General features: G+C 40.9%; 1 protein-coding gene across 12 annotated transcripts in view; it reads right to left on the bottom strand.

The window, feature by feature from the left end:
- The window catches only part of PDE1C (phosphodiesterase 1C), a 671,184-nt gene that overhangs the window by 10,449 nt on the left and 636,460 nt on the right, over positions 1 to 24,275 (bottom strand). For 8 of the 12 annotated variants that reach the window (XM_045388996.3, XM_005549840.5, XM_045388994.3 and 5 more), the window contains one exon: positions 16,421 to 16,489. In XM_045388996.3, coding sequence (XP_045244931.2) covers positions 16,421 to 16,489 — 69 coding nt within the window. Of the gene's footprint in view, positions 1 to 2,739; positions 5,450 to 16,420; positions 16,490 to 24,275 lie in introns of those variants that run through there. The other 4 variants (XM_005549841.5, XM_074035265.1, XM_074035269.1 and 1 more) reach the window with 2 other exon arrangements.

Here is a 24,275-nt window from a genome sequence, read left to right as displayed (position 1 = left end):
AGCACAAAGGAGTCTTGATTCTGGATTTACACACGTGCAATCTGAATTCAGACCCTTCCTCCTATCCTCCCGTATTGAAAATAATCTTGTACCAAAATGCGGAGTAAGTTTTAGTAACTACCAATAATAAATTAAAAGAGTCAAGTCAAAAATTGTATCTCACTTATGTTATTAAGATTTAGGTATATACCTGTGTCATATATGAGATTCTTAAATACCCTTGAATAATCAATAATTTTGAAGCAATAATCTTGCTTCCCCGTAAACAAAAGTAAGTCATCCCCTAACCCCACTTTAAAATAGTTTGTGGCAATGGCTCAGGAAGTAACTACATTAAGGTCCTGATTTAAAAAGTTCTCTTAAATAACTGCTTTCATCTTTTCCCTCCCTTCTACCAGGATGGAATATTAACAAGTATTCCAAAACTTAAGGCCAGTGGAGTCTAGCGAGGCAAGCTCCAGGACGCTTTAACTTGGTGGTTCTCAATCCTGGCTGCATATGAGAACCACATAGATAGCTTTTAAAACTCCTAGTGCTCAATTTGTACCCCAGATCACTTAAAGCAGAATCGATAGGGTAGGACTAAGCCTTCAGGAATTGTTTAAGCTCTTCAGATAATTCTACTGTGCTGGAGTTTGAAAACTACTGTCTTCGTCTCTCCAGTCCTCTTGTTCTTCATCTTCCATGAGCTCATTTGCAACTCTTCACCATCCTTGGAAGCTGGCCAGATTCAGTTCTGGCTCTGTCCCCACATGACTTGGACACTTTATTTCAGTTTTCCATTTTAAAAAATGGAAATAATAACACTCACTTCACAGGGCAATGGTAAGAATGAAAATAAATCATGCATGTGAAAGCAGCCAGCACAGTACTGGCACATAGTAGGTGCTCATTCAGTATCAATTTCCATCCTTTCCTCAGATGAAGACATTTAGGAACTATCTAGGAGATTTGCAAGTGCCAGGAAAATTTAGTAGCAGCATACCTTCCCAACTAGGGAATTTATTTGCCTCTCTAAGACACAAAAGCCTTATAGCAAGGCCACGTTGATAAGAGCCCTTCCTTTTGTAGAAATACAATTTGGCAACTTTAACCCAACCAAAAAATTACTTTCATGCCATGTGCATTAGATGTAGTATCATCTAAGGTGATAATCTATTCTTAAACTCTTCAAGGTATATTTCATATTAAGAACTAGAATGATTAAACCCATTATCTACATTTTTATTTTTTTTGAGACGGAGTCTTGCTCCGTCACCCAGCCTGGAGTGCAGTGGCACCATCCCGGATCACTGCAAACTCCACCTCCTGGGTTCAAGTGATCTCTCACCTCAGCCTCCTGAGTAGCTGAGATTACAGGTGCATCCCACCATACCTGGCTAATTTTTGTAATTTTAGTAGAAATGGGGTTTCACCATGGTGGCCTGGCTGGTCTTGAACTCCTGACCTCAAGTGCTCTGCCCATTTCGACCTTCTAAAGTGCTGGGATTACAGGTGTGAGCCACCAAGCCTGTCCCCGTTATCTACATTTTTAAAGACCCAGATTCTCCAAGGACTTTACCTCAAGAAAGTGAGAATGCTGAATTATCTGTGGCTTCCATTTTTTCATCACACAGAGCAAAGAACACAGGGGACAGGAAGCTTGCAGTCTGAGAAGCTATTTAAAAGGAGCTGAGCTGATCCTGCCTGAACCAAACCACTACTAGCCTGGTAAGGAAAGACAACCCAACCAGCATTTCCAGATCCCCAGAGGGATATGCATCCATAGAAAACAGATAAACCATGTAGTTTTGCTACCTTCCATGCAACCTGAAGCTGTTTCTCCCACTGGTGGTTCTCAATCCTGGGCACACATCAGATTGCTTGGGGAGCTTTGAAAAGTACTGATCACCAAGCCTTACCCCCAGGAGTCTCTGAAGTAATTGATCACCCTGGAGTGGAGCCCAAACATCAGTATGTTTGTAATGCCATTATCCTAATGTATAGTCAGGCTTGAGAACCACTGGCTTTGGGACTGAGTTTGTTTTGAGGGCAATTTGGTTTATACTTAGCTTTAGAAGGATGCTGGGGCAGTCAACCTGCTCCCTGTTCTTGTTGTCTGGGAATGCCCAACCCTCAGCCATGTGCTAAGATTGTAGAAACACAATTTACCAACCTTAACCCATAGTATGAGAGAAAATTACTCTCATACCATGGGCATTAGATGTAGTGTTGTCTAAGGTGATAATCTATTCTTAAACTAAGAATAGATCTAAGACAGGATCTTAGTGCTAAGGTCTGTGACAGGAAAACGAGCCCATGGACATCTACTTTTGGGAGAGGTGGGTGGTCTTATGAAAAAACCATGGGCTTGGGGCACGTCTGGGCTAAGCTATTACTAGCTGTGAAATCCTGAGTAAATAATCTGTTCTGGAACTCCGGGTTTGGTTTTCTTTCTTCCTTTTTTAAAATGAGAATAGTAACTGCCTTCCATGGTTGTGGTGAGGATTTTAAAGGAAATATAAATGAGAAAATGCATATGCAGTACCCATGTGCCATTGCACAGTACACAATGCCCAGAATATTGTAGGTATTTGGTATATAGCCATCATTTTTACACAGCACAGGAAGACAAAAGGTCATCACTGCTGCCTCGTGATAGCGCCCTCCCTGGTGGATTTTCTTATTACAATATAGAAAAGTCATGTAATTCCCCACATGATGGGTTTTATTACATGAAAGATCTCACCACACAATGAAGAGATTAACTTAATGAATTTATTTGTGAATATTTGGCAGAGAATACACCACTTTGATTCACAAAAGACCAGTTATTTAAAATATGCATTTGTGAAAAAATATACATAAATATACTTAAATATCTTTCCATTCTGCTACCTGAGGAAACTACTTTGCTCAAACTATGTGCTATTTTAACCAGAGAAAAAACAGCTAGCCCACATTCTAAACCATTTAGGCAATGCAAAAATATGGTGGTTCATTCATTCATTTTGTTTTTGTTTTTGTTTTTAAGACAGAGTCTTGCTCTGTTGCCCAGGCTGGAGTACAGAGGCACGATCTCAGTTCACTGCAACCTCTCAGGTCCAAGTGATTTTCCTGCCTCAGACTCCATAGTAGCTGGGATTACAGGTGTGCAACACCACACCCAACTAATTTTTTGTATTTTTAGTAGACACAGGCTTTCACCATGTTGGCCAGGCTGGTCTGAAACTCCTGACTTCGGTGATCCACCCGCCTTGGCCTCCCAAAGTACTGGGATTACAGGCATGAGCCACCCTGCCCAGCCCATTCAGTCACTTTGAGTAATGCCTAACCGCAAGAACAAAGAGTGCTGGAAATCCCAATGGGAAGTATGCCTTAGATAACCAACCAAGATGGAAGGAGTTCCAGTCCCTGAATTTTAATCTTGAAATAATTAGAAAACTGTCAAGGACATTTCTCATTCTTAAGACACTTTGCATTTATTATGCTGAGTCATGATAATTATTTGAGTCACTCATTGGAAACCATTCCTAAGCCAGTGATTCCCTGGACTTTCTGGAGCTTCTTTGTGCTTTATTCCATAAATAACTCAATCCTGTCTATCAGCTTCCTGAGGATAGGGATGGAGTATATGCATCCCCAGAACTTAATCACAGTATTAATTGGTGGTGAGAAATATTTAATGAGTGAATAAACTACTCTACCTCACACTAAGTAACCTTCATAAATCTTCCATTTACTAAAGAATAAATGAATCACTTTGAATATACACAAGCTAGAAATGATGATTGGGATCTACAGATCTGGATATTTCTCTCTTTCTTCAGCAGTGTCTTGATATTTAGATTTGCTGCCCGTGTTTGCTTGAGAAGAACATCAGCAATTTCCTTTCCTCTCAAACTTTCAAGTTTGAGTCCTTTGTCTTACACAAATGCTAAAATCTTAGCTCATATCTACTAGTCTTATGATAATATGGGGAGGCACTGAGACATAGCTTGTGAGCCTTCCTTCCCTGAACAAATAGGTGAAAGGGGAGGAGTAATTTAAGTGAGGCTGTAAAAATCGGCTCTTTTTCAAATGATGGCTTCCTATCAAATGCCCTGTGACCTCATGATCTAATGCTGAGGATACAAAAATAGACTAAAAATGAACTCCCTCAAGGTGATGATCATCTTTAATTTTCTCATTTATAATGTGGTTATAAACTTTTCCATCATTAATGTGGTTCTTTGTTTTCATTTTGTTTGTCTTGGCATGATTCTAGTTGTTTCAGTGGAGACATATTTTGGAGATAATGCAAGTTAAGTCTTTCACTGGATTTTTCTCAACAACGTGTGCATTTTCCCACTTGTGCAAGAGAAGACTGGAAATGTAAGGCTATTCAGAAGCTCCTATGTCCTTTGTTCACATTAACAGTGGCTAATTCCAGAAGAAGCCTATAAAGATACATTTCTTCAAGGTGACAGAGCTCCTGCATAACAAAGCTCGATCAAGTGGGATAGGTTTTGATCCAGTCCATAGTAAGTGACAACTGCCATCCTTCAATCAACTCATGTAAAAGACAGTTGCAGAGAGAACACTTACCAGAGTCTTCACTTAAAAGATAGTGCAGGATCCCTCCCACACCCCAACAATGTGCTTGATATTGGTACATGGGGTTTGATCTCACTCCCAGGCAGAATACAAGTGCAAAAGAAAAGTGGTTACAGTGAGGACTATTAGGCATCAGTCTTTAACCATTGGCAATGACTTTCACAGAAAAGAGCACAGGCCTGCCCCCTGTAAACTTTGGGTAAGTTATTCATCTTTTTGTGCCTCAGTTTCCTAATCTGTGAAACAGAAATAATGGTACCTCCCTTAGAGGGTTGTTGTGAGGATTCAATGACATAATACATGTTAAGGACCTAATGTTGTCCCTGGTATTTGTAGATATGCAATACATGTTAAACTATCTGTGGTTGGGCCGGGCGCGGTGACTCATGCCTATAATCCCAGCACTTTGGGAGGCTGACGTGGGTGGATCACAAGGTCAGGAGAGCAAGACCATCCTGACTAACACGGTGAAACCCCGTCTCTACTAAAAATACAAAAAATTAGCCTGGTGTGGTGGTGGGCGCCTGTAGTCCCAGCTACTCGGGAGGCTGAGGCAGAAGAATGGCATGAACCTGGGAGGCGGAACTTGCAGGGAGCCAAGATCACACCACTGCACTCCAGCCCAGGTGACAGAGTGAGACTCCGTCTCAAAAAAAAATAAAAAAATAAAAAATAAAAAATAAAATCTGTTGTTAAAAGCCTGTATTAGAGAGATCAGAAGTCATCATTTCTTGAAGTTACTCAATAACTTACAATACATATAATATTTTGCTTTGGTAAAAGAATCATAAGCTTCCTAAAATGTCTTCAGACCTCAGAGTTGGTCCGGTTTCTTCTGAGGAATCCTCTGGATGGACATTTTATCCGTAGTCTCCTAAAACAGGACACACAACAATGTCATTGCAAGCCAGCTGGCATCTAAACACACAAACTGTTTCTACAGCAGGCAGTGGAGTTGAGAAGCAGAGTCACATCTACAGAGCCAACACTACCGTGCACACTGGAGGAGCAATCAGCTATCTGCATGGAAGAATGACTATAGTACTGTACCTTTCCATTCAGTGATCACTTCAGGAAAGTAAGGTGATGGAGTTGCCCTGGGGAATCTGCTCAGAAGTAAGTCACTGACTAGTCACTATCATTAGCAGTCATGGCTGTTAGCGGTGCCGAAGCTCTGGACCACTCCTCCGGTGAGAGCCAACATTTCCCCAGCTTCCATCATGGATGGCCCACCCACGAAGCTTGACTGGGTTCCCAAATTCCCTTGGAGCAATAAATAAAGTCGGCTCCAGGAAAGAAAAAATGGCTGCAGGTGCAAGAGTCACTTTGCTATAGATGTGCAAGAAATCAAGGTGAGATCCCCAGAGCAGTTTTCTGGTGCTGGAGCTCCAGGACATCCCCTTAGATAATTCCTGAAACCACACATGCGGTTCTTTAATGAAGAAGAAAGAAGGTTTGTTGGTGGTTTCTGGATTGAAATATGTTACTTGCAGAACTTCCTAAATACTCAGATCCCCATATCCCAACACCCATCTCACCCAATAGGTTAGAAAGGAAATCATTAAATTTCTTGGCCATATCTATGAAATCATGTCTACCTTAATAAAACTAAACAAAAGTGTTTTGCCAAACAGCCACAGATTTTCCACTTAAAAATTCTTTAATATGGCCGGGCATGGTGGCTCACGCCTGTAATCCCAGCACTTTGGGAGGCCGAGGCAGGCGGATCACGAGGTCAGGAGATCAAGACCATCCTGGCTAACACAGAGAAACCCTGTCTCTACTAAAAATACAAAAAGATTATCCAGGCGTGGTGGCAGGCGCCTGTAGTCCCAGCTACTCGGGAGGCTGAGGCAGGAGAATGGTGTGAACCCGGGAGGCGGAGCTTGCAGTGAGCCAAGATCACGCCATTGCACTCCAGCCTGGGTGACAGAGCGAGTCTCTGTCTCAAAAAAAAAAAAAAGAAAAAGAAAAAGAAAAAATCTTTAAAATCATTAAGCATTCAGAAATGTATAAACAATGATATAACAAATACCCATCCTCTCAATACAGTTTAATAAAATCTTAGCCGGGCGCGGTGGCTCAAGCCTGTAATCCCAGCACTTTGGGAGGCCGAGATGGGCGGATCACAAGGTCAGGAGATCGAGACCATCCTGGCTAACACGGTGAAACCCCGTCTCTACTAAAAAATACAAAAACCTAGCCGGGCGAGGTGGCGGGCGCCTGTCGTCCCAGCTACTCAGGAGGCTGAGGCAGGAGAATGGCGTAAACCTGGGAGGTGGAGCTTGCAGTGAGCTGAGATCCGGCCACTGCACTCCAACCTGGGCGACAGAGCGAGACTCCGTCTCAAAAAAAAAAAAAAAAAAAATCTTAATAATTTTTACATTTGCTCAAACATTTTTTGAAAGAAATTAACACAGATATAATTAAGTTACCCAGTAGATCCCCTCTATGATACTTCCCTCTCTTCCCTCTGGAAAAGCTGTCCTCCAGAATTTGGTATTTATCATTGCTGTGCATATATGTATGAAATTATTGCATTTGCATCCACAAAATATCTAATATTTCTGCATGTTTTAAAACAATATAAATTGCATTAGAAAGCATGTATCTTTTTAATTATTTTATTTATTTATTATTATTGTTATACTTTAAGTTCTACGGTACATGTGCACAACATGCAGGTTTGTTACGTATGGATACATGTGCCATGTTGGTGTGCTGCACCCATTAACTCGTCATTTACATTAGGTATATCTCCCAATGCTACCCCTCCCCCCCCACCCCACGACAGGCCCCAGTGTGTGATGTTCCCTACCCTGTGTCCAAGTGTTCTCATTGTTCAATTCCCATGTATGAGTGAGAACATAGAAAGCATATATCTTATTGCAACTTGCTTCACTTGCTCAACATTATGCTCAGCATTGTTTGTAATAGCAAAAAGTGGAAGACAACCATCAATAGGAGATGATTATATGTCTTTGGAATATTTGCATTATAAAATGCTATACAAAAGTTAAAATGGATGAATGTTTTCAAAGAACTAGCATTATATTTTGCATGCAATTTCTTTTGCCGTACATTAGCAAACCTAATGTATTGCAAAAGTTTTTTTAAGGCATCTCTTAAAAGCAAGATAGACCTGGATTTTTTCTTTCTAATCTAATCAAATAACCTCTATATTTGAAAAGTAAGTTGAAGCCACTTGCAATTATTGTTATTCCTGATATTTTTGGACTCATTTCTACTGCTAAATCTTGTTTTGTGTTTATCATTCTTTATTCTTTGTTTCTGTCTTCCTTTCTGCCTTCTATTAAGTTGATACATTCTCTTTGTTTATTGTTATTCATTTGTTGATTTAGGTGCCTGCTGATATGGTTTGGATCTGTGTCCCATCCCACATCTCATGTCCAATTGTAATCTCCAATGTTGGAGGTGGGGCCTGGTGGTAGATGATTTGATCATGGGGGTGGATTTCCCCCTTGGTACTGTTCTCATGATAGTGAGTGATTCCTCATGAGATCTGGTCATTTAAAAGTGTGTGGCACCTCCTCCTGTTTCCCGCTGCTCTGGCCATGTGAAGTGCTGGCTCCCCCTTCACCTTCTGCCATGACTGCAAGTTTCCCAAGGCCTCCTCAGAAGAAGCCACTATGCTTCCTGTACAGCCTGAAGAACTGTAGGCCAATTAAACTTCTTTTCTTTATAAATTACTCAGTCTCAGATAGTTCTTTATAGCAATGCAAGAACTGACTAATACACTTGGCTTAGTCAGCTTGGGCTGCTATAACAAAGTACTGTGACTGAGTGGGTTACAAACAACGGAAATTTATTTCTTGCAGTTCTAGAGGATGGAAGTCCAAGATTACGTTTCCAGCACAGTTGGCTTCTAGGGAGGGCCGTCTTCCTCTTCCAGGTTGCAGACTGCTGACTTCTTGTTGTGCCCTCATATGGTAAAAACAGAGCAAGCTAGCTCTCTGGGGTCTCTTTTATAAGGTCACTAATCCCATCATGACCTGATTACCTCCCAAAGCCTCCACCTCCAAACATCATCACATTATGTAGGGGTTCAGTCAGGATGTTGAGAAAAATTGTAAAATAAACCTTCTTGGAAGGCCAGAAGGTTTTAGCAAAAGCCACAGGATAGAAACCTAATCCTCTTTGAGCTATAGCAAGGGTAATTAACATAGGGATGTACAGGAGTCTATCTAAATAGCTTGTTTACTCATGTGGTCCTAAGAGTAACCTTTGCCATCAGCAGGTGCATGATTGCTCTCTACTTGGGGGGTTGGCAATGGTAATTACCTTCTAGTGGTGTTTACTTGAGACTTTTGTCATTTAATGTGTGCTGAATAAATGCCGAGAAGGCCAGTGAGTGTGGGCCGGGCTGCGGTTGTCACTGTTTACAGCATTCTCCTTGGGGTCTGTAAGCGACCCGGACTCTCAGCTGGACTGAGAAGCATAGTATCTGTGTCAGTGTATGTTATTCATCTGTTGTTGGGTCGGGGTCTGTGGGACGGGCCCCTGCAACACTGGGGATTGGATTTTAACATATGAATTTGATAGGAACACAAATATTCAGTGAATAACAATGCTATTATGTTTCTATTATTCTACTGATGATCCTTTGTGTTAAAAAGTTACAAAATTACAAAGTTCTGACCAAAGACAAGATAGATCTTAGCACTCTTTAGGTCCATATTGAAATATCCCTCCTTCCGTCTATAGCTTCTCTTTCCTATTTTAACACAAAAATTAGATGTTATTTTATGGTGACTAGTCACTCAAATTTACCAACATGTTTTATTTACTGATGTGCTCACCACTAATTCCTGTGTCTCACACCTTCCTTGTGGGTTCACTTTTCTTCTTGTTGACATACTTCCCTTAACATGGTTTTTTTTTTTTTTTTTTTTTTTGAGATGGAGTCTTGATCTGTGGCCCAGGCTGGAGTGCGGTGGTATAATCTCAGCTCACTGCAACCTCCGCCTCCCGTGTTCAAGCAATTCTCGTGCCTCAGCCTCCTGAGTAGCTGGGACTGCAGGCACATGCCACCACACCTGGCTAATTTTTGTATTTTTAATAGAGATGGGGTTTTGTCACATTGGCCAGGCTGGTCTTGAACTCCTGACCTCAGGTGATCTGCCCACCTCAGCCTCCCAAACTGCTGGGATTACAGGTGTGAGCCATTGTGCCCACCCTTAACACATATTTTAATGAAAGTCTGTCTGTGAGTGGTAAATTATCATTGTATACCTGAAAATGTTTTAATGTGTCTTCACTCATAAGCAATAATTTAGCTATTTTAACTATTACATACTGCTCTATTTTCCCTCAGCATATGGAAGATATATTCTTCATTGTCTTCTAGCTTCTACTGTTACCAATGCAAATTTTGCTGTCAGTTGATTACTTGCATCTTTCCTGCACATAATCAGCCTCTCATAGCATTTAAAGTTTTCTCACCCTTGATGTAGCTTTGGGCAATGTCATACAATGTCTTCAGGTATGAATTTGTTTTTGTTTAGTTATGGCACTGGAGATGTACTTTCCATCTAAGAATTTGAGTCTTTCTTTACTTCTGGGAAATTATTACCTCTTTGTTGAAATATTGCTTTCCCACCACTTTCTCCATACTCTACTAAAATTTCTGAGAGAAGTAGTTTACAGCAATTTGTCTATCTTCCATGCTCTTAAATTTTTTATTGAGATATAATTCATAAACTGTAAATTTTGTGCTTTTGAGGTGTACATTTCAAGGATTTTTACTGTATTCATAATGTTTCACAACCATCACTGTGTAATTCCAGAATATTTTCATCACCCCTAAAAAGAACCCCATATCCATGAGAAGTCACTCTCTGCTCTCTTCTCTCCCCAGCCCCTGACAACCAGTAGTCTACTTTCTGTCTCTATGGATTAGCCCATTCTGGGTATTTTGTGTAAATGGAATAATACAATATGTGACCTTTTGTGTCTGGCTTCTTTTACTTAGCAAAATGTTCTCTAGGTTCATCCACGTTGTAAAATGTGTCAGTACTTCATTTAAGTCACTCTATGATTAACTTTTTGAAAAACAGCCAAACTGTGTTCTAAAGTGGCTGCACCATTTTACATTCCCACCAGCAACATATGAGGGTGCTAATTTCACCACATCTTCACCATCACTTGTTATTTCAGTATTTTTAAAATATTATTATTATAGCATCCTAGTGCATGTGAAGTGGTGTATCACTGTGGTTTTGATGTGTATTCCTTAATGATTAATAATGTTGAACATCTTTTTCATATGTCTTTTGTATATCTTCTTTGGAGAAATGTTTGTTCAAATCCTTTGCCACTTTTTAACTGGGTTGTCTTTTTATTGTTGAGTTGTAAGGGTTCTTTACATATTCCGGATAGAAAATCCTCATCAGATATGTAATTCACAAATATTTTCTCTCTGTGAATTGTCTTTCCACTTTCTTGATAGTTTTTCCAAAGCACAAAAGTTTCTTATTTTAATGAAGTCCAATTACCTAATTTTTTCTTGGTTGTTTATATGTTGTTATATCTAAGAAACAACTGCCAAATCCAAGGTCATGAGGATTTACCTCTATGTTTTCTTCTAAGAATTTTTTTTTTTTTTTTTTGAGATGGAGTTTTGCTCTGTCACCCAGGTTGGAGTGCAGTGGCATGATCTTGGCTCACTGCAACCTCCACCCGCTTTGTTTAAGTGTTTCTCCTGCCTCAGCATCCCAAGTAGTTGGGATTACATGCATCCACCACCATGCCTGGCTAATTTTTGTATTTTAGTAGAGACAGGGTTTCGCTATGTAGGTCAAGCTGGTCTCGAACTCCTGACCTCAAATGATCCGCCTGCCTTGGCCTCCAAAAGTGCTGGGATTACAGGCGTGAACCACCGCGCCCAGCTGTTTCCTTCTAAGAATTTTATGGTTCACAATCCTTCATTTTTTAATATGGTTCCCTCTCTATGCTATATTTGGTGTAAAGTCCTCAGGACTATCCTCCAACATTAATTATCTTTTCCACGGTGTTCTACCTTGAATTTATACTATCAACTGATAGTTTTTTTCTTTTTTAAAATTGTAATGACTATATGTTTGCTTCCTTTTTTAAAATTTCAGATTTTGAATCACTTCTTTTACATGATCTCTGCTCTTCCTGGTTTCTGTACAATTTTTCTTTATTGTTTTTAGGATAATTTTTCCTCCATTTGGCTCTTTGAGTATCCTAATTACATTTTAAAGTGTTTAACAGCCTGCACCAAAAATTAACTCCTTCTGGAAGAAATTCATGTTCCAGTTGCCGATTTCTGCGGTACACTCTGCTACTGGCACCAATTCTTCCTCCTGTACCTGTGCCCCTTGCTTTCTAACCTGTACTGCTCCTCCCCCTGGCAAGCCACACTTCCCTGCTTCTTGACTTTGCCTTTGGCCAGACCATTTTTCACAGCAGCTGTGTCATTTTATGTTCCTAGAAGCAATATACCAGGGTTCCCATTTCTCCACACCCTCACGAATACCTGCTGTTTTCTGTTTGTGTTTTATGGTAGCCATCCTAATGGGTGTGAAGTGGCATCTCATTGTGGCTTTGATCTGCATTTCCCTAATGACTGGCATCTTTCTATGTGCTTATTGGCCCATTTGTAGATCTCCTCTGGAGAAATGTCTATTCCAGTCCCTTGGCCATTTTTTAATTGGGTTTTGCTTTTTTTGTTGTTGTTGCTGCTGCTGTTGAGCTGCCAGAGTTCTTTATATCTTTTCTATATCTGGATATTAACCCCTTATCAAATATATAATTTGAAAATATTTTCTCATATTCAGTTGCCTTTTCACTGTATTAATGTATCTTTTGATGTACAAAAAGTTTTTAATTTTAATGAAGTCCGATTTATCTATTGCTTATTTTGTTGCCTGTGACATTTTGGCTAATTTCAAGTAGAAGATATTTGGGTTTTGTGTTCTTTCTCTCTCTCTTGCCTGTCTAGAGTTTTGTAGTTACTTCCACCTCATCTCTTAAACTTCCACTACAGAGCCTTATAATGGCACTTTATGACTAATGCTCTATAATCATATTGGGATATTGCAGATCCAATTCCAAAGCTAGCTCAGTCTGGCAGAAAAGCTGTCCCAATATCCATCCATCTCTCTAGGCCAACAGCTTCCTGTTAATATTATTAAGCTGTAGCTTGGAAGAAACAGGTTGGCAGCAATTGTTTCAGCCTGTCCACCCCATGCCCTGTATTCAGGTTATAGCCCAGGCTCTGATTACCAGTGTCCTCTGGAGCACTTATAGTTCCTTTTGCTCCACAGGATTCAAGCTCCTTCCTACCACTCTTTACTCAGGACATGGATCACAGCTGTCCCAGGGCTTCTGTAGTTTTCTTTTTTTTCTGGTTCCCAGAGTTGTTTGTCTCTGGCACTAGCTTTTAAAAATACATTTTTTGTTATAATTTTACCTACCTTTTCGTGTGTTTGAGCAGAAGAGTGTTTGTCAAAAAATGAATTTACTCGACCATCTTGACTGGAATTAACAGCAAATGTTTTCATCTCCTAATGACTGAATTTGATCAGCCTACAGCAGATTGATTTGACTGCACTGAATCTAGTCATGTAGGTGGTGTTGTGGAAATATAAAACCCTAAAATTCCAACTAAATCCATTCACTGGCTATAAAATCAAAGGTTTTTAAAAGTTTCTATTGGTGGTCATTCAGAAGAGTCATCTCTTCTACAGCTGTGAGATGGTAAGATGAAGCTGTGAGCAGGAGTCAGCATGCATGGGGAGGGGACCCCATGGCTCACAAGCCAGAGGGAGGCATCTGTGATGCTCCTGAGGCAAGAAGGGAAGCAGAGAGCTGGGTATTGCAATGAGGTGGTGAGCACATCTGCTAGTGAAAGCATGATTCCAGCTCCTTCCCTACACCCCTCAGGATGTGGAGCACAGCTGCCCTGCAGCTTCTGTCCTACGGTGTCAATCTGCACACTGTGTAGTAGCAGTTACACAGGTTAATTATGTCTGGTGTTTTGAGAACTACCCACTTCCACCTCTGACCATCCCTCAAGTCCTGTAGGGCAGAGGAGTGTGTTTTACCACCCTGTAGGCTTTGGAGATGCTCAGAACTCAGAGCCTAAGACACTCCTTTTGGGACCATTTTGGATGGCTAAAGACAAGGTAGCTGTGATTCTGAGTCAGAGGCCTTGGGAACCCAGTGGCCATCCCTGAGTCCCCAGCAGAGCAAGTGGGTCCCAGGACAGCTCTGCATATTCTTGGAGGTGACAAGGATGCCCTCAGAAGTCCTACCTGACCTAGCAAGGCTATGACCTTGTCAGGAGCAAACACCATCACTTCACACTGGATTTGCTTGGTTTAAAGCTGAGTTCCAGCTGGACGCGGTGGTTCACGCCTGTAATCTCAGCACTTTGAGAGGCCAAGGTGTGCAGATCACGAGGTCAGGAGATCGAGACCATCCTGGCTAACACGGTGAAACCCCGTCTGTACTGAAAATACCAAAAATTACCCAGGCGTGGTGGTGGGTGCCTGTAGTCCCAGCTACTTGGGAGGCTGAGGCAGGAGAATGGCTTGAACCCAGGAGGCGGAGCTTGCAGTGAGCCGAGATCACGCCATTGCACTCCAGCCTGGGCAACAGAGCGAGACTCCATCTCAAAAAAAAAAAAAAAAAAAAAAAAAAAAAGCTGATTTCCTCCTGATGCTCTGTAGTCCCAAGAGCATAATAACCTCAAGCAGAGACAAGATGTGAGGGGCTTCCAGAGACTACAGAGCAACGTCTCCTCACTACTAAAAGCAAGTTAGTAGAGTTGAGCAAACCCAAACTTTAAGATGAGCCTTTTTTTATGAGGATGATTCCCTTCTGTGTAGCCATAAACTAAATGGGAGGCTGCTCACTCATGCACCAAGTACCCAGTTTAGAAACATTAATGCACACCCAATAAGTGCCTGCCACTTTGGCAGCATTGGCGGCAGAAAGGAATAACACAGTCCTCATCATGGAAAAAGCCACCTATCAATAGACAACAGGATTTATAAGCAAACCATTGTAGTGCACTGTTAATTCCACCTAGATGATTTTGACAGGACTGCAAAGAGATATTAATAAAGGGAAGATGAGAATAAGGAGAATCCGGGGCAGTCACAGAGGTAAGAAAAGTTCAAGGGTTATTCAGCGGATGCAGAGTCCACTTGTTTGACTTGGGTGAGGGAGCTACAGAAATTGAAGTTAAAAAAGCAGGCAGACATAAGTCATATTTCATTTAAAATGCCACTAACTGTAAAATGAACTATTTTTTCATGTACAACCAAGAAAAAAAAATGCTGGTAATTGAATTATCACACACCATTGACTGCAAAACATCCCAATCTAAAATGGGTTAAGATGCAAGGCAATGTGCCTCTCAGAATGGATGAAATGTGGTAATTCCCCAAATGAGAAATGTAGAGGTGAATTGACACTAAAAAAAAAAAGTTTTTTAAAATAGAAAGATAAATTCAAACCAAATGTAGATATCATTTTTTCTTATCAAATCAGTAAGGTATTGAAAATAATGTTTAGCATTAGCAAGGGGATCGTGAAATGGACAAATTCATGCTAAAACCATACATTAATACCATCTTTCTGAAAATCACTTTGGTAATAATGTGTCAGGAACCTAAATATGTATGTATTCTTTGAGCCAGTAACCTTACCTAGAGGAACCTATGGTAAATCCATACTTACAGACTCAGAAGATTTATGTACAAGAATGTAAGGTCACTTATAAAATGCATGTTATATAAATGCTAAATTATCAATAGATGTATAAATAAACTGTAGCATAGTCATAGAAATGTTAGTCAATTACTGAAATACTTGTTAAAGTACTTAATAACATGAGGAAAATCTCATAATGTAGTGGTAAGCTTTAAAAGGAAGGAAACAAAACTCTACATAAAGTATTACTCTAATTCAAATCTAGAGAAAAAGTATTTAATAAAGACTGGAAGGAGAGGTAATCTTGGTTAACTCTGAGTGGTAGCATTATTGGAGACATTTTTCCTTCTTAAATTTATTATTTTTAAAATTTTCTTCGTTGATGGTATTTATCTTTTATAACCTTTCCTTACCCCAAACAGATGCGCTTTTCCAAATTCTGCTTGTTAAAATTAAATAAAAATTAAATTATAGTTGAGAATGTAAGCACATGCATGGAGACAGAATGATCCATAGGTGCCCCTTACATTAAACAATACTCATACTCGATCCTCATGAATACTTATGATTTGCCAGTACATGTTAGATTGGGTCAAACAGAGGTCATACATGCCTTCCATATTTCTCAATGGTAGAGATTATTGTGAGCACTCTCTCAATACTAGGCTAAATTTACAAGCATTATTTCTAATTCTTATCTTTTCCCAGACAGATGAGAAAACAGAAGTTCCAAGAAGCTGAAGAAGCACGTGTGAGGGAGCACACAATTTGAACACAGCAAAGCCGAGATTTAAACCTGGGTCTCAATCTCACCACAGGCTCACACTACTTCCTTTGCACTATCTGCCTCTAAAAGGCAGATCCTTCCGTAACATGTCCAGATGAACATCAAAGAGGACCAAAATTCTATGTTTTCCATAGGCGAGTGGGGGAGATTGTGAACCAACTATAGAAATATTTATGCCCATTCCTAGAGGGACCTCACAAATTTGGGTGACAGAGACAAAGCTCTCTGATAATGTGAGTAGACTGGATAACTATGGGGCCAGGTTCTCAGTTTTTCAACTCAATTCCCGAGAAACTAGTCCTTTCCGTTGTCTGTGGTCACTAAGATAATGGAGCAATGCTGTTTACCCACCTGGCAATGTAAGGCGACTCGTGGAGCTGGTGCTTGGGGCTGGTGAGCTGTGAGAACGCCGTTTTATGCCTGTGAAGAGGAAAAAGAGGATAAGGAAAAGTAGGATCGTGGAAAGACCTGTTGGACAAGTAAATGGTCATCTGAAATGTTATCAAATTGGGGTCTGAAAACAACGTTTAGAAGCAGGTTAGGTGAGGTTGCAGGGTGGTGCATATTCTGTGGTCCAGAAAAGCTGGGAGCATTGCCTTTGCCTTTGTGTGTGTGACAGTACTCAATTCCTCTGGCTGGAAGGTTGATCTGCTGGAACCAATGTGCCGCTGAGCAATGCTACATTTTAGGATCACAGGGGAAGCTTTCTAAATATGCAGTTGCCTGGGCATCACCCCCACAGTACAAGGGTGGAGGCCCAGCACTGATGTTTTTAAAGCCCCTCATTTTAATGTGCATCCAGGATGGAGGACTATCTGAAGAAGGGGAAGTTCTGATTTAGAATGAGGGAATCAGGGATTTTGTCCCTGCTTTGTCCTTATAGGCTTTACTCGCTATTGGAGCTCAAGCAATGAACTGGATCTCTCTGAAGCTCAGGTCTTCAGCTACAAAATGAGGAGAATAACAACAACTGCGTCGAAGTGTTCCAATGAGGATTAAAGGAAACAAAGTGTGTGTCCAGTGCTCAGGAACAATGGGAGACTCCACAAATGCTAGGTTAGTGGGGTTTCTGAGTTTTCCGGCAACTGGCAACAGAATTCCTATGAGGAAGGGGATTATCTTTGTTCTAATAAACCCTTTAGTGGGTCACGAGGCAATGAAAAGTCAAACCCCAGGATGGGATCAACAAGGAGAGAGCAGAACAAAGGGACAAAGGGAGAACTGAGTGGTTCTGCCAAAATTTTTACTTTTTTATATATATGTATGTGAGTGTGTACATATATACACACGCATATATTTACATATAAATATAAACACCAAGACACATATATGCACACATATCTTACATATAAATGTGAATATTTATTCATTCATTCATTCATTCATTTATTTTGTCATCCAGAGTGGGAAGAAAGAGGCCTGGAAGCCAGATTCTAGCAACATGGCAGATGCCTGCAGTCTGAGCTGGCAGAAATGCAGAGAGAATTCCTCAGCAGAGGATATCCATGAGTCAGTGTTAGGTTACTTCTGTTAGGAGTCCCCACAAACTTCCCAAACTTTTAGTTACGTCTACTTTATATGCAGAGGCCTGGTGTAAGTGGAAGCTGTGCTGATGGAGAAGATGCTGTGTGTCAATACAGTCACCGGTAAAGATAACTAGATAATCTGAAGACTGGGCAGTGTCAGAGGAAGCAGAGACTTGGGGTTGGAGGTGAGTGGGAGAGCGGTAAGCTTTCCCTACCCCAGAATCCCTGGGGAAGAGTGGAGACACGCACTTTGGATGATGTTTGAGATCATTCCATTTTATTTTATTTTATTTTATTTTATTTTTAATTTATTTTTTTGAGACGGAGTCTTGCTCTGTTGCCCAGGCTGGAGTGCAGTGATGTGATCTTGGCTCACTGCAAGCTCCACCTCCCAGGTTCAAGCAATTCCCCTGCCTCAGCCTCCTGAGTAGCTGGGACTACAGGCGTGCACCACCATGCCTGGCTAATTTTTGTGATTTTAGTAGAGACGGGGTTTCACCATGTTGGCCAGGCTGGTCTCAAACTCCTGACCAGGTGATCCACACACTTCGGCCTCTTAAAGTGCTGGGATTACAGACATTAGCCACTGCACCCAGCCCCATTTTAATCTTAAACAACAGGGTGTCAATCCTGACATTCTGTGACAAACACCCTCCAGACAATAACACATGTTACTGTTAATCATTATTATTGTTTATTTTTTTTCTGGCAGCAGTAGTAGTAAAAATAGAAAACATAAAATTAATCCAAACAGCTCAGACCTACAAAAACTGTGAATTTGTATGAGGTGAAGGGCACTGTATCTGGCGGGACTTTATTTCTCCATTTTCCAGGTCTCACAGATGCCCTGAAGGTCAGAGTTGGTGGAGAACATAGAGGGCCCGACCCTGGCTGTAGCTGTGCTTCAGTTCTTGAACCTCAGTTGAGTAACTCAGTTACTCCTGAGGTGATTTTTATAAATATGACTTCCAAGGTCCTTGATTGGACCCTGAAGCAGAATCTCCAGGGAATGGAGCCAGAAATTTGAATTTTAACCATTTCACCAGGTGAGTCCAATGATGATCTTGTAATCTGGCACTTCCCTGGTCTAATGAAGTGTCTTGGAGACTCCGGGGTGGAAGATTCACACAAAGTGATACTCTGTGTCAAAGCCAGTGCTGCCACACTGCACAACCCCAGCGGATGCTGGTTGCATTGTATCCTACACAAAGAATGGTGGACCCTGGGTGTGCAACAAATAGGCCCTGTTAGAAGGCACTACCAGAGGGCACATCTGTGTCTTTCACCTTGTGATCCAGAACCATTCCTTCTCTGCCCGAAATGCCTCTGTGTCCCACAAGATTTTTTTACTTGTCTCATTGGACCTTTGGGATAGGTTTTCTCAGCAGTGACACTGTGACATTTGAGCTGTACAATTCTTTGTGGTGGGGGCTGTCCTGTGCACTGGAAGATGTTTAGCAGTGTCCCTGGCCTCTACCCATGAGATGTCAGTAGCTCCTCCCTAGTCATGACGATCATAAACGTCCTCCAGATGGTGACAAATATCCTCTAGAGGCAAATCCCCCCACATTGAGAATCGCTATTTTAGGTTGGAGACGGGGCTTCAAGTTTTTATTTACAGATGTGGTTCCCAATTTGGCTGCTTGGTCATTGCTAATAGTCACTCCCGGCCACACATTAAGCAGTTACTGTGGCCCTGGCGCCATATTAGGTAGGCATCGTGAAATATAGATTTGTTGTTGTTTCTGATGCTAACATTCTGACAACAAAATTATCCCATTTTACAGGATTTTGAGACTATTTTTGTCTCCAAATATTTTAATTAACTTGCCTAATGTTACTGAGTGTTGAGGGAGGAGGGAAAAACTTAAGTCAAGATCATTCAAAGTTCAAACTTAAGGAAATGTTTCCCCTGACACTTGCTGCTTCTTAACCAACCCATTATCTGGGTTTCCTTCAAGCACAGTCTCCCAAAGTCATCGAAGAGGAAGAAAAACCTGGGACAATTATTTTAACAAAAAGAAAAAACAAAACCAGATTCCCAGGCCTCACTAAGCTCTCGGAGTCAGCATTTCTGGAGGTGAGGCTTAGGGACCTGAGTATTTCACAAGTGGCTCAGGTGATTCCCATCGCCAATCAGGCTTGGAACACCTTGTGTGGTAGAAATTTCCTTCTTTTTGTCTAACTAACGAAAAGTGTGGCATTCTGCTTTCTGTGGATACTCTTGTGAAGTTGAGAGAACAAATTTAATGTTGCCTACATGAGTACCTGAAAAACTACAAAGCGCTCACTGACCACAAACTTTCAATGTTGCTACCTGTAGAAACATCTACTATTGCCAGGTTATTTCATATAAATGCTTGGTGGAATTAAAAAAAAAAAAAAACTGACTATAATCTTCCAAAAGGCTGCAGGTTGATAGCTTTTCATAGAGGTAGTTTTTCATCCCCTTAGTATCTTCTTTGCAAACACTGAGTAGGGGAGTTCTGGGAACCTTGAGTCAGTGAAAAAGCAGAACTGCAAGCCCTTCTGGAAATGCTGTTATTTTCTCTGTTTGCTTGGTGAGACGCCCAATATATCAGGAAAGGGATGAAGCCATCCCACCTCTCATAATCATGAGTCATAAACAGGTAGCAGGCGGGGATGCATAAAATAAAACTGGTTTTGATTTTGCCACGGGCCATTGGGGGTGGTTAGGTTCTGAGTCAGCCTCCCACTGGCTTCCAGTTCACTGAGGTTGTGTTCTTGAAATCACTTTCCATACGGAAGCTACCAAATTACCTATCACTTTACTCCACTCATGGGAGTAATACCCAATATATCTAAGTTTCATTTTCTAAAGTCCTTTGCCCTTCACCCTTCCCTTGCTCCCTCCCAAGTCCAGGAAGAACATCAGAAACCAGGTGGGAACAGCCAGTCCCGATCCAGCTTCTAAACTGTACTATACGATGCACACAGAAGGCTTCAGACCACCCATCACATGGAACTGGTTCTTGGATTCATCGTAGAAATCTACTCTGTCAGTGGTTTTCAGTCCTGGCTACATGTCAGAATCATCTGGGGAGTTCTTAAACAATATGCTGACACCTGACCCTTTACCCCAAGATGCTGTTTCGTTGGTCTGGGTGGGACCTGGGCATGAGGACTTTTTAACGTTCCCAGGCGAGCCTGATCTGCAGCCATGAGATGCACCGCCTTCATGAATACCTAGAGAAGATGTTTTTTTTTTTTTTTTTTTTTTTTTTTTTTTGAGACGGAGTCTTGCTCTGTAGCCCGGGCTGGAGTGCAGTGGCCGGATCTCAGCTCACTGCAAGCTCCGCCTCCCGGGTTTACGCCATTCTCCTGCCTCAGCCTCCGGAGTAGCTGGGACTACAGGCGCCCGCCACCTCGCCCGGCTAGTTTTTTGTATTTTTAGTAGAGACGGGGTTTCACGGTGTTAGCCAGGATGGTCTCGAGGTCAGGAGAAGATGTTTCTTTCAGTTGTCGGGAGGGAAGCCTTCTTTCTTCTGAAACAACTGGTGTGCTCATCCTCACGGATGTGAATCTTGTAAATGGCTTCTTTCCATTTAAACTTATGATTCCAGAAAGCCTAGACCCAGTTTATGACATAATGCTAGGAATCAGGGGAGGTCGATTTAGACTGCACATCTGCATATTAACATTTGCCCTGGTTTGCTCTATCTATGCTAGCTCTACTTTATGACTCTGGTTTTATTCTTCTTTCTTAATCATTAAAAAAGCAATGTATTAAATTCATATGAGTTTAGAATTCTCAAATATTTTATAAATGAGGTAAAATAAAAACAAATGAACAAATAACTATGTCAATGCTGCTATTGCTAAATTTCATTTTCCTCATCTATAAAATTGAGAAAACATCAATGTCAGGACAATAATTGTGAGTATCAAGTAAGAGTACACATATGACAGTGCTTAGCAAACAGTGTCATACAGTATAGTGTTTATTTGTTTTAGAAAGTCGTGTGTGAATGTGCATGTGTGCATGCGTGTGTACATGTGTGCATGTGTGTGTGTGTGTCTAAGTAGGTAATCTGTCATCTTTGGGAAATAAACACTTCAAGGTCAGGAATTACATTGCCCTTGACTCACAGCATGTGGCTATTTAAGGAGTAAACAACCCAATCCGTCAGCTCGGGGCAGAAATGTCACCACTGCAGCTTGTGTGACTTGAGGTATCCTTTGACAAACGAATAGCTTTCAGATATTTCAAATTAATGTCCTTGTTTGGTTCAACTAAAGGGCAATGAATCCAATTCATCAAGAGTCTGGAGAAGAGGACAGTGATAGAAGTGACAACTAAGGCTGCCCACCTCAGGGTGACTGCACACCTAAGACTCGGGACTTCACAAAGTGCTGAAGCACAGTGATTTGCAGCTTAACTTCAAACAAATAATTTCCCTTCTGCAAAATGGGGTTAGCCTGGCCAAGCCTATGCCTGCTGGGGAAAGGGTGATTTAAGAGCCCTTGAGACCAAACGTCATCATTATTAATGGTCTGGCAATAGCAATGTTATTATAGTACAACCAGATCCCACAGGGCAGAGGAGGATGCTGAAAAGCTGAGGTATGAACGTTTCTGTCAACTTATTGGCCATTTTCAATCTCTCTGTTTTCACATATTGTAAATGACTGCCTTTCTGATACCCACAGACCTCTGATCATTGTTGCTGAGCATATCTGCCAACATCTTCTTTGTGTTCCATTTGGGCTGGGGCGGAGGGCAACAAGCCATTGCCTGAAGCCTCAGAACAAATCATCACTTTTGCCCTTTACAGCTTTGAAGAGAGACCATCAATAAAAGTCCAAGTTTTGCTTTAGGCTATGGGATCACTGAAAGAGTCTGGAGGTCTTCAACACCTCCCCGCCACCACACCACACACACACCACCCTAAGAGTTATCAACCAAGAGTATATAAATTAGAGCTGCATACTCAGAGTATTTATTTTTTTTCCTCCACAATACAACCACCATCAATACTAGGTTTGGTTTTGTGTAATTTGAATATGCCTGTTCATCACAAAGAACAATGATTAAAAACAAGAGCTATTCAGAGATACAACACCACAAGCTATTTAAATGTGTCTTTCAAAGTATTTGAATATGCTTTGAACTTGAATTGGGCATATGAATGAGGAGTTCAAAAAAAATGTTCACAACCTGTGACCCAGATTTCTAGATATCTAGAAATCTGTCCAATGGAGATATTCAGAAATGTGACAAAGCCTTATGCACAAAGAGCTCCATTGCTGCTATTTACAACTGCAAAAAATAAAATAAAAGCATATAACTTAATTGCCCAACAGCAGAGGGGTGGTTAAGTAAATTGCGCTAGAGCCACAGAATAAAATATTATGCTGCTATTGAAATTATATTGATGGAGAGGTTAAAAAAACACTCACAAGAAAATGCTTACAATCCAATGTTGTGTGAACAAACCATAATTCAAAATTAACTATACTATATGGCCTTAACTGTGTAAAAATGCACAGCAAAAGATCATAAGAAAATAAAGTATCTACAATGATTAATTGTCGGATGGGGTATCACAAGTGATTTTAAGTTTCCTATTATACTGTCTACACTTTCCAAATTGAGTAAATTCTATTTTTACTTTAAGGAAAAAACATTAAAAATATGTTTCGGTGAATGGCAAGCATGGCTGCTTTGGAGGAACATCACACTCCCCTTCATCAGAGCAATACTACCAAGCAAAAATGATACACCAGGAGGCCCTGACGAAGGGGTGGTATTTGTGTAATATGCAGTATCAACACTAGAGGGCTCTCTCTCTGGGGCCGGTTTGAAGGCATCAGGCTGGATGCTATACAGGATGTAAACCCGTTATATCCCCACAAACAGGAGTAATGAATGACTACACAGAGTCCCTGAATCATGATGGCTCAACTTAAATTTTTGGACTTCATGATGATGCAAAAGCGATACACACTCAGAAGAAACTGTATCTAACCATTCTGTTTTTCACTTTCAGAACAGTATTCAATAAATTACATGAGCTATTCAATACTTTATTATAAAATAGGCTTTGTGTTAGGTGATTTTGTCCAACTCTGGGATAATGTAAGTGTTCTGAGCATGTTTAAGGCAGGATAGCCTAAGCTATGATGCAAACATAGCTGGTAGGTTAGGCATATTAAATGCATTTTTGACTTACGATTTTTTTCAACCTACAATGGGTTTATTGGGACGTGACCCCATGATAAGTTAAGGAACATCTGTATTCCCTAGTCAGACTCCTTATGTTCATGGCCGGAACAGGAAAATATTGCCAAATATACCCCTTTCAAGAGTAGGAGAAAGAAAAAGTTTGCAATTCAGAAAGCTAGCATCACAGGGCTGTAAAACCATAATATCATTGTACCCTGAAGAAAATTAAACATATGGAAGCCAGCTTAATTCCACAAATGCTGAGATTTCTTATGCCTCTGACAAGCTTCTGATAACCCATTTGCTTCATCCCTCATAGTCAAAAAAGCTGAAATTGAAACATGATATAGTCATACTCTGTGTATGTCTTACAGAGTGCAGGCAAAGGCACTTGGTGCCTGGGTATTATGAGGCGTTTCAGGGAACACAAAAGAGACAGATGGTTGACTGAGTTTGGACAGCCCTATATCTGAGACAGAACATGGACAAACAAT

Source organism: Macaca fascicularis, chromosome 3, assembly GCF_037993035.2.
Source record: "Macaca fascicularis isolate 582-1 chromosome 3, T2T-MFA8v1.1".
Classification (NCBI taxonomy): domain Eukaryota; kingdom Metazoa; phylum Chordata; class Mammalia; order Primates; family Cercopithecidae; genus Macaca; species Macaca fascicularis.
This window is presented reverse-complemented; position numbering and strand designations above follow the sequence as displayed.